The sequence below is a fragment of the Rattus rattus genome, chromosome X, assembly GCF_011064425.1.
Source record: "Rattus rattus isolate New Zealand chromosome X, Rrattus_CSIRO_v1, whole genome shotgun sequence".
NCBI lineage: Eukaryota > Metazoa > Chordata > Mammalia > Rodentia > Muridae > Rattus > Rattus rattus.
The window spans coordinates 94,772,832-94,788,012 of record NC_046172.1 but is presented as its reverse complement, the minus strand read 5'-3'; the positions used below and the strand labels follow the sequence as shown (position 1 = coordinate 94,788,012).

The following is a 15,181-nucleotide window of genomic DNA, read 5'->3' as shown; positions in this document are numbered from 1 at the left end:
TCTCATGTGAAGTCAAGGGGGAAAACAGAAATCCTCATTCTCAACTCTTTGTCAGGTTTTCTCTTCTCCTAAACAAATCCATCAGTCAGTCTGTAGAACTGTACCAGTGAGTATTCAAGTCACAGAGGATATCATCAAAAGCGCAGTTACATTTGTTTTAATTTTTGACATGGGTTTCATATATCCCAGAATGGCCTCAGTCTTGCTATGCAGCTAAGGGTAACCTTGAACTTCTAACTCTTCTAACTCTTCCTGTCCGTACCTCCCCAGTACTGTGATTATGGGGCATGTGCCCCTATGCCTGGTTTATCAAGTGCTGGGGGGAAAAGATCAAGCCTAGGATTCCATGCATGCAAAATAATTACTCTTCCTACTGGGCTCCAGCCCAGCCCAAAGCTCAGAACCTAACAGACTAACAAAGCACTGCATACTTTTAGAAGGGGAGAGGGGGGCACACTTTTATTCTCATCACTCAGGAGTCAAAGGCCCGTGAATTTTAGGCCATCTTTATTTCAAAGTGAGCTCCAGGCCAGCAAGAGTGGAATGGTCAGTTCTTGTGTCAAACAAAAAAAAAAAAAAAAAAAAGGAAGGAGGAGGGGTCAAAGGAGGAGGAAGAGGAGGAAGAGGAGGAGGAGGAGGAGGAGGAGGAGGAGGAAGAGGAGGGGGAAGGGAAGGAGAGGAGGAAAGGAGGGAAGGAGGGAGGGAAAGACAGGAAAAAAAGAAAGGTAAAAGAGAGAAAGAAGTGGGGGATAACTTTTAGCAAACTTAAGGCAGGAAAGTCCTATCTGGTAGAAATCAAACCTCTAACGTATTATATTTTTAAAAGGCAGAGCATGTAATAACAAACACAATTCTAAAAAGAGAGGGCTAGGCTGCAGAGGGGACTCAAAGAATAAAAGTGCTTGCCGTGAGAGCTGGTCAACCTGAGCTCTATTTTTAGGTCCTAGAGTAGATGTTTCAGATCACTAACATCTGGAAGTTGTGCTCTGACCTCCATACCTGCACTGTGGTATGTGTGTACAGTCACAGACACACACACACACACACACACACACACACACAGACACACAGACACACAGACACACAGACACACACTAATAATAATAAAATAAATTTACAAAATGAGAAAAATCTCAGCATTACTAACAAAATTAAAATAAAAACTATTGGCTAGAAGCTACAGGTCAATTATCACAAATGATAATTTGTTAAATGCCTGGCCTGCTTCATGTGTGCAGGCACTGAAACTTAAACTGCATCTGTTGTACCTGGCTAAGTTCAGTGCCTAATCAGATGTTAATACAGACACACGCAGAGCCCACAGGAATTTAGTAATTAAACAAAGCATAGAAAAAGGAGATCTTTTCATTAAGTTCTTAAAATAAACACAACATAATTAGATTCTGGGAAAATAAAGTAAGTTGTGTTCAGAACGAAAAAGAACAAAACAAGGAAGAAGAAAGAAGAAAAGAAAGAAAGAAAGAAAGAAAAGAAAAAAGAAGGAAAGAAGAAAAGACAGAAAGACAGACAAAGTCTTTCTTTTTTTTTTTTTTTTTTGAGCTGGGGACGAACCCAGGGCCTTCGCTTGCTGAACAAGCGCTCTACCACTTTGAAGCTAAATCCCCAACCCACAAGAGTCAATAAGTTAAAGTTAGTCGTAGATCCTATTCCTTACAACACAATGAGGCAGACTGTTTTGTTTCAATTTGACAGTATTATTGTGTAGGCCACAGCCTTGAACTTGCTATCTTACCAAAAATGTCCTGGTGCTGAGATCGTGACATTCCCCCATCACGTCTAGATTGTCTGGCATTTTTTTAACTCTTCTGCTGAGAAACTGTAGCTTTTTTCCCCCCAGATTTAAACAGCTACAAGAATCTCTTCTGACTAATCCCAGATTCCCACTGTGGCAGCTGAGAGTTAAAGCCACCTGCGCCACTAAGTTGCAGCGAGATTTTTGGTAAACAGCCCAATGGCTCAGTAAGTCCATCCTCTCCAGGCCCCTCCCCATAATTCATACCTGCCAAAACTCAGGGGCAAAAGGGGATTGAGTGGTCACGCCTGAAGAAACCCTTATCGGTGTAGTTGGCAGGCAGACCAGATATTTAGCACAGGGTTTAATAATGCTGTGCTAACCTGGGCACTTGCATCTCTGGTTGGAGCCGAGCTGGGAACTGGTGCAATCCTATACAGTCTCCCATCCTCAAACCTCGGAGAAATCGCATGAGACCAAAAAGAAATTCAACAGCAGGAATGTTAATCAGGGACAGAATCCAGACACAAGTTATGGCCTTCCTTATATTACTACAGTTGGCAGCCACCCAACGCAGCGTGGCTGTGACGAGGGTCTGTGTAACAAGGCGTTGCAAATGAATATTTTGCAGACTGAAAAATGAGAGCTGGAGAAAGGAATCAATTTCCCTCCAACTCCTCTACTTCCTGGCCTAAAGTAACACGGCCCTTGTTACATACTTAAACTGACTCTCCTAGAAAAGATCTTTCTACAAAGCCAAACCCTAGACAGCGAATAGTATCAAACCTTGAGCATGCTCACCTTGAAACTCCTTTTCACTTCAACTCCCATCTCCACGGCCTGTTACTATGTTATAGCCTAATTTCAGCTAATTCCTTTGCAAAGAGCATCTCCTGATTCATGATATCTCCCCTTTGCAATAGACACAGTCACAGGAAACATTTTAACATCACTTTCTCCAGGCCTAAGCTGATCTATCAGAACCTTGAATAAGATAATACATATGAAAGTGCTTTATGAGCACTAAAATGCTAGATGAATATAAGGTGTTAGTCGTCTTCCAAACTATCATTAGTCATTCCTGCATCCAAAACAGAACACTGACTGCAACCATCCGACGTTAATGTGGTTTTTTTTTTATAACTGACTTTCATCAACTTGAAAAAAATCCACAGTCCTGCTTCTAAGAAGAGGCACACAGAAGGCATTGAAAGTTAGATGCATCAAAGCGTAGAACCTTACTTAGTAGGTTAAAGCAGTGATTGGGAATAGAGGACAAAGGAGTACAATTCCCCAGGACACTGCAAGAATGTAACAGCAGGACTCATTTTCTCATTTCTCTGCCTTCACCCTATAGCTGTTGGGCATAATCTGAGAGGAGGAAAAAACACTCACAGGGGGACAAAAATCAGCTGCTAGTCCCGCAAACATCTATCTGTCCCTCAAGTGCCACCATGCTTTGCATGTGACCCAAGTGTCGCCGGTTTTTACTGAGATTTTACTGAGAGCCATGTGGAGCAAAAGCTAAGGGTGGACTAGGTAGCTACCTGAGTTCCCCAGGGACCAGTTTCCCTTTTTTGCATAAGGAGGTCAAAAGCCTTTCAAAGTGTCTCTGTTATATACCCAATGGTTATGGAGCAAAACAAATCACAGAACAGACTGTCAAGGTTAGGAGTCCAACTCTTGTCTCATCTTACAGGTAGAGAAACTGAGGCTCAGAAAGGGAACTTTCCCCAAAGCCATACGAGTAATTAATTCCAGGTCTCCTGAGTCTTTTAAGAGCCTCTAAAACCTTTTCGTTAAAAGCCATGGCGCTTCCAGGTTTGAGGTCATCACACCAGAAACAGCTCCAATGAGGCTGCATTTAGCCCTTTGTTGACCTTCTAGATCTGTGGTTGCCAGAGGCCTCAAGACCTCTTTGTAGAGGTACCCTCTGACCCACCACCTGCACTCCTGTCTGAAGAGGCACACACAACAGAAGCTCAGATGTGTAGTTTCCCCTCATTAACAAAAAGGCCATTCATTTAAAAGAAAGAAAGAGGACCGGTCAAATTAGCACAGAAGGTCTAGCTAAGACAAGCCTGGACTTTACTGTGAATGATGGCACCCCTTCCCAAAAAGCTGTCAAAAAAAGAAAAAAAAAAACAACAAAACAACACAAAAACAAAACCGCTGCTCACCCCATCTCTTTTTCCATGCTTTTAGTGGCTTGATCAATAACACCACTTTTATTCAAGAGTTATCTACACTTCTGCAAGATGCCAAGGGGCCAAGGTCATTCTCCACTGAGGCCAAGAATGGGTAAACAAATGGATTTTTAGGAAGGGGGAGCTAGCAAACATCTGAGCCACAACTACACAGTCAAATTCTACAGGAAGGCCTCATCACCCTCAGCCACCCCTGGTTTAGGACTGAAGGAGTGTAGGTTTGAGGTCGGTCCCTGATGCTAATCCTTTTTTTTTTCTTTGCCTTGAGGCAAGTGACCTCTATCCTGAAACCTATAACATGAGGATAACGATCTCAACCTCCATCCCTATGCAGGGTTGTCACAATCCTCGTGAGAATACCTTTCAACAAACATAAAAGCAATAAAGATGCTGATGGCCAGCCTCCAAACTACTCCCAGTAAAACACACAAAGTTTTCCACAGCCTGGAATCTCAAAAGACCTGATTGCCTTCCTTTTCTCCTCATGCTCCATGAATTTATAGCTTCAGACCATCCTGGAGCAGGCTGAGTAAAGAAAATCTCCCTCTTGGGTCCTCACAGACGATTACTGGTACCTAGCTGGTAATTTCCCCTATCAATCCCATTTGTTTGCCTTAGCATAGCTAATGGGTAGAGATCAGGAAAGCAAAAGAAATCAGCTCTCTTGAGCTCCCTTGGAGCGTGACCATAGGACGGACACTCCTAGTGGTAAGATGGAGGAGAGATCTGAAAAAAGTAAATACCCTCTCACATCGGATGGAGATCTCCAACCTGGGATCTTAGGAGCTTTGGGTTACTCAAGTGTCTCACAACCCAAAAGGTGATCTCACCCTGAGAGCATTCACTCCCAAATGAAAGCGTCATTAAAAGAAACCCCTAAAATTATTTCCCCAATGTACCACAGCGGAGACAAGAAAGCTTGTGTGTCCACCTCCAGGAAAGCCTGCCACCAGGCTCCTTGGGAAATTACTACAAAAGGCAAGAGTACCTGGACATGTGCCACAGACGTGATTCTGAATGGTCACCTAGCTGGGGCTGGACTTCCGGCTGGTGAAAAGGCCAGGCCCCAGCAGAGCTGAGAGGGAGGGGCATGGGACTCTGAGTGCAAGTCATTTCTAGTGTTTCTCACCGCCACTGTAGGGCTGACCCATTGTGCCACGCCGAAGTTATGAGCACAAAGGCAGATGCTGGTTGGAAAATCATGTTTAAGGGTCCCACTTCCCACGGGAACGAAGTGCTCTACACTACAGTGTCCCGAGCACGCAAATGACTTATCACTTAGGCTGCCCAGGAAAAAGTCAACAGACTCACATGCATCATGGTGACCAGGTGACAAGGGTTGAGCAGGTAGATGACGGTCTTGGTGGCGAACTTAAAGCCCACCTCCACCCCGAAGATCAGGCACAGGGCTACTAAGAGCAGATTCTTGCTCAGGCTCTCCTTGCCTTCCTCTGGCCGCTGGGTCACCTGCTGTGGCTGGCTGCTACGGCCACCCCTACCGTCCTCCTTCTGCCTCAGGATGTGCCGCAGGGCCACCAGGATCTCCAACAGGGCCAGGGTCAGGACCACCACACTTTCCAGCAGCCGTTGCTGCCAAGACAGGAAGGCAGCACAGTCGGGGCCCCCATTGCCTGCAAAACTGGGGTCGACGCCCCCATAGAGCCAGTCCAGGAGACTTTGGTAGCTATACCGGGACATGATGCAAAGTGGCTCCACTTGACTACGGTACAGGAAGCAAGAGCGAGATGGAACACGAGACAGAAGGGTTGCCCGGGCGGTGGAACATGTAAGGAGGGCACACCCGCACCCCCCCTCTGGACACTGGGGCACCTAGAACAGGGGAAGGAAAGCTACACGCGAGGCCCGGGGTAAAGTGCTGGCTCTAACTTGTCCCCACGGCTGTCTGGGGAGCCCCCCGCGCTTCTCCAGTGGCCACCAACGAGGCAGGGTTGAAAGGAGCCGTTGGCCAATCTAAAAGGAAGGAGAGGAAAAAAAGGTCTCAAAGAGGCAATTGCACGGGAATTAACGAAGCGGGGAGGGGTAACTAGCGAGGGAAGAAAAGGGGAACGGGAGTGGTGGCCAAGCAAGCACGGGGCGAGGGAAGTTGGAGGCCAAGAGGGTCAGGACTGGGACCTAGGGGGCCCGGCACTGCCGAGGGAGCCAAGCGGGAGGCAGAAGGGGGTGAGAGAGAGGGGACACGCGGAGGCTAGGAGAGGAGCTAGCAGGGCTAGGAGGGGAACTAGCAGGGCCGGGCAGGCGGGGAGGGCGACGGGGAGGGCAGGGACGCCGGACTCCTCGTCTCAGCCACTCCACGAAAGAGGTGGGGGGGATGTCTTACTCCTGCAACCGCGTGGCCGTCTCTGCCCCCAGCTAGCAACTTCGCCGCCGACGGGGCCCCCTCTCCAGCCAATTTAGAGCAGTCCCGGTCCAGCCTCCCGCCCCTGGGTACACCCCCGAACCCCCAGCTCCACCCCACCCCCCCCCCGGCCCCTCACGCCCGCCCTCCGGGCCAGCGCCACCCTCAGCCCTCGGCCCGCCCGGGACCAGCCCCCCAGGCGCAGGCGGGCGGCGGGAGGAAGCCGAGAGGGAGGGCGGGGACCCGGGGCCATCCAGGGGCCGGGCCATGGGGCCGCCACCCTCCGCCCCACCGCCAGCGCTGCATCTTCCCGCTCCTCCTTGCCTGGCCCCCAAGGGCCGGCCGTCTTGTCCCCTTGGGGTTCCACTCACCGCCGCACGGCTCCGCCACCAGGCTCCACCAACTCTCTGTCTCCCCACTCCCTGCCAGCCCCAGGCGGCACTCGGCTGGGCTCCCCCAGGCAGCCCAGCAGCAGCAGCCGCCACCGCCGCCGCTCACAGCTCCTCCTCCTTGCCTTCCTCCCCCGGCAGCCGCCGCTCCTTCCCTCGGTTTCCCTCCTCTCTCCACCCCTCGTCCCAACTCTCTCCACCTTCGGCCTCCTCCCGTCCACTTCGCCCCCCTCCTTACACACACACACACACACACACACACACACACACACACACACACACACACCCCTCCGTCCACTTCACCCCTACACACACACACACACACACACACACACACACACACGTCCTCAAGCCACTACTGCCCCGCCTCGCAGCCTTCCCTCCACAGCCTACCCCCACTTCGTCCTCGCCGTCCACCTCCTGCCCTGCTTCCTCCACCCCCCCCCCCCTGCTGCTACCCTCCAGGCCCCCATCCCCCCGCCTCTTTCCTCCTCCCCCTGGTCTTCTGCACTCAGGTGTGCACTCATACAGTTTGCTCCTTCACCACTGTGACTGAATCCGCCTCCCCACCCTAAGCCTGATGGACTAAGTCCTCCGGCGACCCAGTTCTCTGACCACTGCTTTGCATACCTGACCACATACTGGGCACTCCGCTCGCCCTCACTAACTTCTAGGAGTAACACTGTGAAACTACTGGACAGGCTTTAGCTTGGGGAGTGTGCTGAGTATGGACTTCCTGCTTCCTCCCTTTCGGCCTTGAAATGGGAGACTCATAAAAGACCAGAAAAGTATCTCTCACCCTTCTTGTCCCAGCCTCACTTTCTTCTTCAGCCCCCTAAACTGGGGGCTTCTCCTCAGACACCATCTAACTCAGCTCTCTCCTGCTACACAATCCTCGCTGGCTCCTTCCGTCGATCTCCCTCCCCGCCCCCCTTCCGACAACAGCGCGCCTTCAGTGATAGACTAGCTGGAGGAAAAGAAGCCTCTCCTGACCTCTTTCCCTCCCCACCCCGCAAAGAGAAAGAGCAGCTGCTTCCTAGCCCCGCCTTGGATAGAACCGCCAGTGAGTGCTAGCTGGGTCCAGGGGGCCCCTCTTCTCTGCCGCTTTCTACCTAGTGTCTGGACTGGCTCTTCTAAGGACTAGTAATTAAGGAAAGAACTACTCAGAATGTACCTCATATCGGTTTAATATTTATTGGAGACTCACGTAAGCTAGAGGAATATCCAGAAAAACCACAGTTGGGCACCTTGCTTAGGAAACACTTTCAGATGTTGGCTCTGTGCCAGCCTTAAAATGTAAAATCCAGTCTCGTGTATTTTCAGGCCAATACTGTCCGATCCTTTGCAACCTAACAAATGCAGCCAGACAAGCTTGTGTGACTTCAAGCTTTGTGAAGCACCCACCTAGGCAGGATGTTTGTCAAGAGGCTAATTAAAAAAGAATGGCAACAAATGAGAATGCGTTCAGAAGCACTCAATTGGCTCTCCTTAGGTGTTTTGCTTAATCTCAGCAATATGACCAAAGAACAAAGCGACGAAGCTCCTAGCACAGAAGTGTAACATCTGGAGGCCTCAAGTTCCTATCTTCAAAGAAGTAAGAATGACAATATAACTCTCAGTGATGGCTTCATTCATCTCTCTCATTTCCAAGCTGACCTTCAGTAGGGAACTTGGCCTAGCCACTTCTGTGTGTGCAAAATGGCTGTCTTTAATAACTGGAACCAGGCCAACTTCCTGACCTAAACCAGAAATTCCATTTTCTTTTCTTTTCTTTCTCTTTTTCTTGTTTTTATAGGTAGACGAAGTGAGTTTTCTTCTTTTTTGTTAATTTATTTTTTATTATATATGTGCATGAGACTTTTGACTGCATGCATGTCTGTGCACCACTTGCATCCCTGGTGCCCACAGGGAGCTTTTGGGAGTCACCATGTTGTTGTGAGGAATCATGCCTGGATCCTCTGCCAGTGCTTTTAACTGCTGAACCATCTGTTTACAACCTCGCCAGATGTTTTGTTTTAAATGTACATTTTGGCCTGGACAGAGGGCTCAGTGGTTAGCAGTATTTGCTATTTTTGCAAAAGATCTGAGTTCAATACCTAGCATCCATATGATGGCTTATGACCTTCAGTATCTCCAGTTCCAGAGGATCTGACATCCTCTTCTGGCCTCTGTGGTCACCAGGGTCACTGTGGTCACACATGTGGTACACAAACATACAGGAAGGCAAAACATCCACACAGAGAAAATAAAAAATAAATGAATCTTTAAAAATAGGAAAAGTTGTACATTCTAACTAACCCTATTTACTTTTGTGGCCTTAAATAATTTGATCAACCTTTCATTGTTTCTATTTCTTATCCATTAATTGAAAGATAATGTTATCTAATTCATAGGGCTGTACCCATTCAAATGAGTTGAATTCTGTAAAACATTACTTAGTCTCTGATACATGCAATGTATCCACTAAATGCTACCTGTTGTCAACAATCCAGGCATTTGCATGTGCCTTTAAGTGTGTGGGCACATACACTCCAATTCTGTGCCCTCCCCCACATCTGCAGAAACAAGCCGCCCTCCAAAACCCACAGAAAATCACACTCTTCTCAATCCCCCACCCAGTCTCCAGCTCGCTCTCCCTCCTCCAAACTTCTATAGCATTCGTTGCCTGCACTACTTATTTTATTCTTAATTACCTACTGCTCTCCATTGTTCTCTTGGTGAGTCCTGCCTCCCACACCCAGCTCTTCCGACAGCATGGGAGGGTCTTAATGATTTCTATACAAACAACCCCCACAGCCCCTAACAGAGTGATACATAGTAAACAGCAAATAAATACAAAGAAATTGTTGTCTCCATAGGTAAAGAGGCAAGGAAGAAATGAACGAAAGGGATGGGTCAAATTTTACAAACAACAACAAAAATCTTCAGACAAATGTCTAGGCATTTCTTTGCTGGGAGAACCTGTTTATCTCCAAACCTTGACAAGAAGAAGCAAATTTTGCTTTTTAAGGGGGCATTATTTTATTTATTTGTTTGATTGTTTATTACATGTGAGTATGAGACACTGCAATACCATGCCATGTGTTTGGAAGTCTGAGGACAAGAATCAGTTCTCTCCTCTCACGGTGTAGGTCCCAAGAGTCTGAGTGAGATCTTCAGGTTTGGCAGCAAAGTGCCGTTACCTGCTAATCCATCTCACTGGGTTTTAAGGAAGTCCTAGTGGCCCACAGTGAAGAGAGAACCTGGTATGCACTAGCAGTTTGAGCAGTACAGAGCAGTTGCTGGAGAGAGAGTTGTAAGGGGCCTCTGGGGGCAGCAGGGTGGAGAGTGAGATGAGAGGAAGCTAGGCAGGAGGTGGGAGGCAGGAGTGGGCTGTAGAGGGAATTGCTGTGTGGTGGGGCAGTGGTGGGCTTAGGGATCACCTGGTTGGTGTGGTGAAGTGAATGGGAGAAGAGTTAAGGATGGATGGAGTTGGTATGCGGGAGGGATCCTGTGTCTTGTTTTATTCTTGTTTGGTTTTTGTAAGACAGGGTCTACTTATGTAGCCCAGGATGTCCTGGAACTCAGGTTCATAGATCAAGTTGGCCTGGAATACACAGATCTCCCTGCCTCTGCCTCCTGAATGCTGGCCTTAAAGACATGCAAGTCTACCTAGCTTCTTGGGGAGGGTTTTGCAAACAGTCTCTAAGAAACCTGCTGGACATCAAAGGGTTTAATTCTATGAACTCCGACTCCTTCTCTTCTCAGGCCTGTTTGAATCTTAAGACAGACAGTTGATCCCCTGGTTTGGTGACATGAGTCACCTCTCTCCTTGTAGAAACAATCACATAAATTCTTTGGGCCAAAGTGACTTCCCAGTTATGAGTTCAGGGGACCTACTGGAGCATATAGGTAACACCAGCCAGTGCCTTCTCTTATTAGTCTCTCAAGTTAAACGTGAACATATAACTTTCTCCTCCTGTATTACTCTTTGAAAAATCTACTTCTGCCCTTCTACCTACAATGAAACTTCTTTTGTGTAGCTATTTCCTCCCAATTGAAACATCTCCTCCCAGAGTGGGAAGGGAGACTCTTAAAAGGCTGGGAAAAACTCAGAAAGTTAACAAGATTAATCAGACCACCTCCCAAGGTTAGGTATACAATATACACTATTGTCCGGAAGAGTAGACTTCAGTACACTTGCCTACAAGCTGTGTGGGATGAAGTCCAGGGATGTAGCTTGAACTCTATTGTCACCCACACTGGGATGGGCTTTTCACTGATGCAGCTGCTTTTGAGTCACCGATGTGCCTGTAAGCAGACCCAGATAAACTCCTTGGTTCACTAGACTTCAGTGGAATGATTTTTTTTTAGTCTATCATTAATGCCTTATCTGAGATGAAGAGATATTTGCCCACATCTACCCCAGGAAAAGGCACACAACCAACCCACGTGTCAAATGCAAGCAAAAAACAATGTACAATCCCAATGGTCTGTGAAGTGCTATCAGGAATAATAAACTGCATGTGTATGAAGGAGAATGAAGAAGCCTTTGTCTTGGTCTGTCTGCTTTCTGTTTCTCCCCCTCCCATTCATTCAACACCAGCATTCATTCCCTACATAGTCAGGGAGCCTCTGTAATATGCAGAAGAATGCTCTGGACCTGGGAGCAATTCTTGCCCTGAAGGAACTTAAGATCCACCCTACAGAGCACTTGTAAACAAGGTTAAATAACAATTCTTGGTGTGGGGAAGGCTATAAAGCCAAGCAGATAAAAGCAAATCCTGCTGTACATTGAGCTACACAGGTTAAGAGTTGGGGAGCAACAAAAATTCAAGGGTAGGGCTGCATGTTGTAATTCTTACCCATAATCCCAAAAAGCAGGAGACTGAGGCAGGATCATCAGGGATTTGAGGCCAAATTGTATCGCATAACCTTCCCCAGGGCAGCTGGGGCTCCATAGCAAGATCCTGTCTCAAAACAAAAGGAAATTGAAAATCTGGGAGGTGGAGGGCCGAGGGAGCCATGACTGAATGTGTAAAGAACAAATAAAGTCCTAAGAGAAGAGTGTGTTCCCGTGTCAAAGACCCAATGCTTCAGACCCATGCAAATGGCAAAGCCTTCTTCCTCTGGTCCAAATACAAGTATGGACCAAAGATTGGCCAATATGTGAAAAAAAAAAAAGAAAACAAAACAAACAAAAAAAAAATCCTGCAGCTTCTTCCTGCTTGTTGTTTCCAGCATGAGACTGCTCAGTAGAGACAACCCCTGCTGAGATTAGCTAACTTTTCCTCCCTGTGTTGTACATAATACACAAGCTGAGGTTCCCAGCTACTGCTGTAGTTGGTACCACCCCATCAGATTCTACTTGACCCCAGCTTTTCTGTGCCTGTGTCTGTGGCTTCTTCATTCCCTTGTCACCCACAATCAGGTCAAATCACAGTCAAGCTGGAGGTGGCCCAGGAGTAGTTCAAACAAAGCTAAAGTCATCTGTAGCTGTTCAGAGGTGCAAATACATGTAAGCCCATAGTGATCAGCTTCGGCTACACCAACTCTTGGGCTGGAGAGATGACTCAGCAGGTAAAAGTGCTTGCTGCTAAGCCTGACTACCTAAGATTGAGCCTAGGGATGCACATGGTGGAAAAAGAACCAATTCCTGCAATTTGTCCTCTGATTTCCACAAATGTACTGTGGCATGCACATGTTCTCAAATGCATGCATGCACATTCACTCAAATAAATATGTAAATGTAGTAAAAACTAAATACAAGTATTGGTTTATACCCCAGGCCAATCACACCAATAGAATAAAAAAATAAGATAGAAAACTACTAGGTTAGTCACTGAAGTTAGAGAACCAATTGACTAGTGGTACAGTGGTGCGTGCCTAATATACATAATATACAGGGCCCTGGGTTTCATGCTCAGCCCCCACCACACACACGCACATGCGCGCACACATAAAACAGGGGCTAACAAGATAGCTCAGTGGGTATAAAGGTGCTTGCCACTAACATTTACTACCTAAACTAGCTGAGTTCAATCCCTAGGACTCACATGGTAGGAGAGATTTGATTTATACTATCTTTGGACCGACACATAAATATGCATATACACCATGTGACATGTGGATATGTGCACATGCACAAAATAAAATAATACATAAATTTAAGAAAATACTTTTAAATCTTAAGTATGTGTGACCAAACACCGGTGCTTCACTCAAATTATCTTAATTAAACTTCCTGAGCAAACGGCCTGAGCCACAGTATATGTATGTATTGTGTGTGTGTGTGTGTGTGTGTGTGTGTGTGTGTGTGTTATATCCTAATTCTGTGATACCTATTTTACAGACAGAAAATTGGAAACTCAGATCATACTGGCTCCAAGGGCCACAACTGAGATTTTGTCCCAGATCTGCAGGCTCCATAGCTAGTGATCTGAACATATATATGGTATTTCCTCTCAGGGGACCTTGGCACAGAGACAGTACTTCAGAGGCTCTTAGGAAAAAAAAAGAGAGATGGCTAGCTCTCTGTAAAAGATTACAGCATTTATTTTTTCTTTCTATCAGGGCAAGCTGACATCCACAAAGGCATTATTAGTCTTAAGTGTACAGCTTGGTGAGTTTGACAAATGTACACACCCCTGTAATCACCATTCAGATCTTCCAATCAATTCTCACCCTAGAGGTAACCACTGCTCTGATTTCTATCACTATTCATGTGGCCTATCTTTGAATGCCATACAAATGGAATCATTTTGCTATTGTGACTGGCTCCTTCTGCTCAACATTCTGTCTCCTAAGTTCATCAAAACTCTCTCTCTCTCTCTCTCTCTCTCTCTCTCTCTCTCTCTCTCTCTCTCTCTCTCTCTCTCTCTCTCTCCTTCCCTCTTCCCTCTCTCGACTTCCTAGCTCACCCCTGTCCCTCCTCTTTTGAAAGAAGGTCTCGCATTGCAGTGTAGGCCAGATTGGAACTCACTATGTAGCCCCAAACTTGTGCCAGTTCTTCAGCCTCAGGCTCGTAATTACAGATGTGAGCTACAGTGACTAAAATCATGCTGTTTCTTTTCTTTTGTTTTAGAACAGTGGTTTTTGTCTTGTTTGTTGGTTTCTCCTTTTTGTGACAAGGTCTCATTATGTAACCCAGGCTAGCCTGGAACTCAAATGCCTCTTGTTACCAGCTCTTGGAGGGTAGTATTTCAGGTGTGTGCCATCATGCCCTGCCAGATCAGGTCTTATACAAGAAATGAATGCTGAATGTGGGGGATGCTAAACTTATCACACTCAGGATCCATCTAACACAGAGCTTTAATAAGACTGCTGGGAAATAGTGTTTGTTTTTGGGAAGCCCTTCTCCACCCCTGCCCCTGGATCTTTGGTTCCAGTGGTATTCTCATAGTTGATACTATGAGCAGAGCCTCCATAGCCGTCTCATAGAACCCCTCGAACACCCTGCTAATACATCAATCTTACATATCATGGGAAACACCAGAATCTTATTCTCCCAAGTAAATGCAAGATGTATGGTGCACAAAGTTCAGTGTTATGGACTTTGGGATCACACAGAGAATTCTCTTTTTATTTCATTTATTTTTACTTTTTTAAATTAATTATTCCATTTCTTTACATCTTAAATGATATCGCTCTTCCCGGTTGCCCCTTGACCAACCCCCATCCCACACTCTCCCTCCCCCCTCCCCTTTGACTGTATGAGGGTGCTCACCCACCCACCCACCCTCTCCTGCCCGCCCCACCACTCCAGCATCCCCTTATACTGGGACATTAAACCTGCCAGGGACCAAGGGCCTCCTCTCCCATTTCTGTCAGGCCAGGCCATCCTCTGCTACATTTGTATGTGGAGACAGGAATCCCTCCAGGTACACTCCTTAGTTGGTGGTCTAGACTCTGGGAGAACCGGGTGGTCAGGCCAGTCCATGTTGTTCTTCCAATGGGGTTGCAGTCCCCCTCAGCTCCTCCAGTACTTCCTCCAGTTCCCCCACCAGGTTCCCTGAGCTCAGTCTGATAGTTGGCTCCAAGCATCTACATCTGCATTGGTCAGTTGCTGGCCGGACCTCCCAAGGAACCCCACACCAAGTTCGTGTCAGCAAGTGCCACTTGACCACCACAACAGTGTTGGGTTTGGTGTCTGCAGACATGAGGGATCCCCAGGTGGGGAGGGATCCCCAGGTGGGGAGGGATCCCCAGGTGGGGAGAACTTCAAGAACTATATTGAATAGGTAGGGAGAGAGTGGGCAGCCTTGTCTTGTCCCTGATTTTAGTGGGATTGCTTTGAGTTCACCTCCATTTAGTTTGATGTTGGCTATTGGTTTGCTGTATAATTTTTTTTATTATATTTACATATGGACCGTGAATTCCCAATCTCTCCAATACTTTTAACATGAATGGGTGTTGTATTTTGTTATTGTTTCTTATAAGGAAGAATTCTGATCCTCACAGCTTCCTATCCAAGATCACAATATTTGGCTAAGAGGTG

At 47.0% G+C, this 15,181-nt stretch overlaps 1 protein-coding gene across 4 annotated transcripts in view; it reads right to left on the bottom strand.

Moving 5' to 3' along the window:
• The window catches only part of Tmem164 (transmembrane protein 164), a 156,240-nt gene extending 148,712 nt beyond the window's left edge, over nt 1-7,528 (bottom strand). For 2 of the 4 annotated variants that reach the window (XM_032890393.1, XM_032890394.1), the window contains exons 1-2: nt 6,299-6,393; nt 5,272-5,931 (exon numbers count right to left, since the gene is read on the bottom strand). In XM_032890393.1, coding sequence (XP_032746284.1) covers nt 5,272-5,658 — 387 coding nt within the window. In that variant the 5' untranslated portion in view covers nt 5,659-5,931; nt 6,299-6,393. Of the gene's footprint in view, nt 1-5,271; nt 5,932-6,298; nt 6,394-7,335; nt 7,358-7,504 lie in introns of those variants that run through there. The other 2 variants (XM_032890398.1, XM_032890397.1) reach the window with 2 other exon arrangements.
• Nucleotides 7,529-15,181: the final 7,653 nt, after the last annotated feature.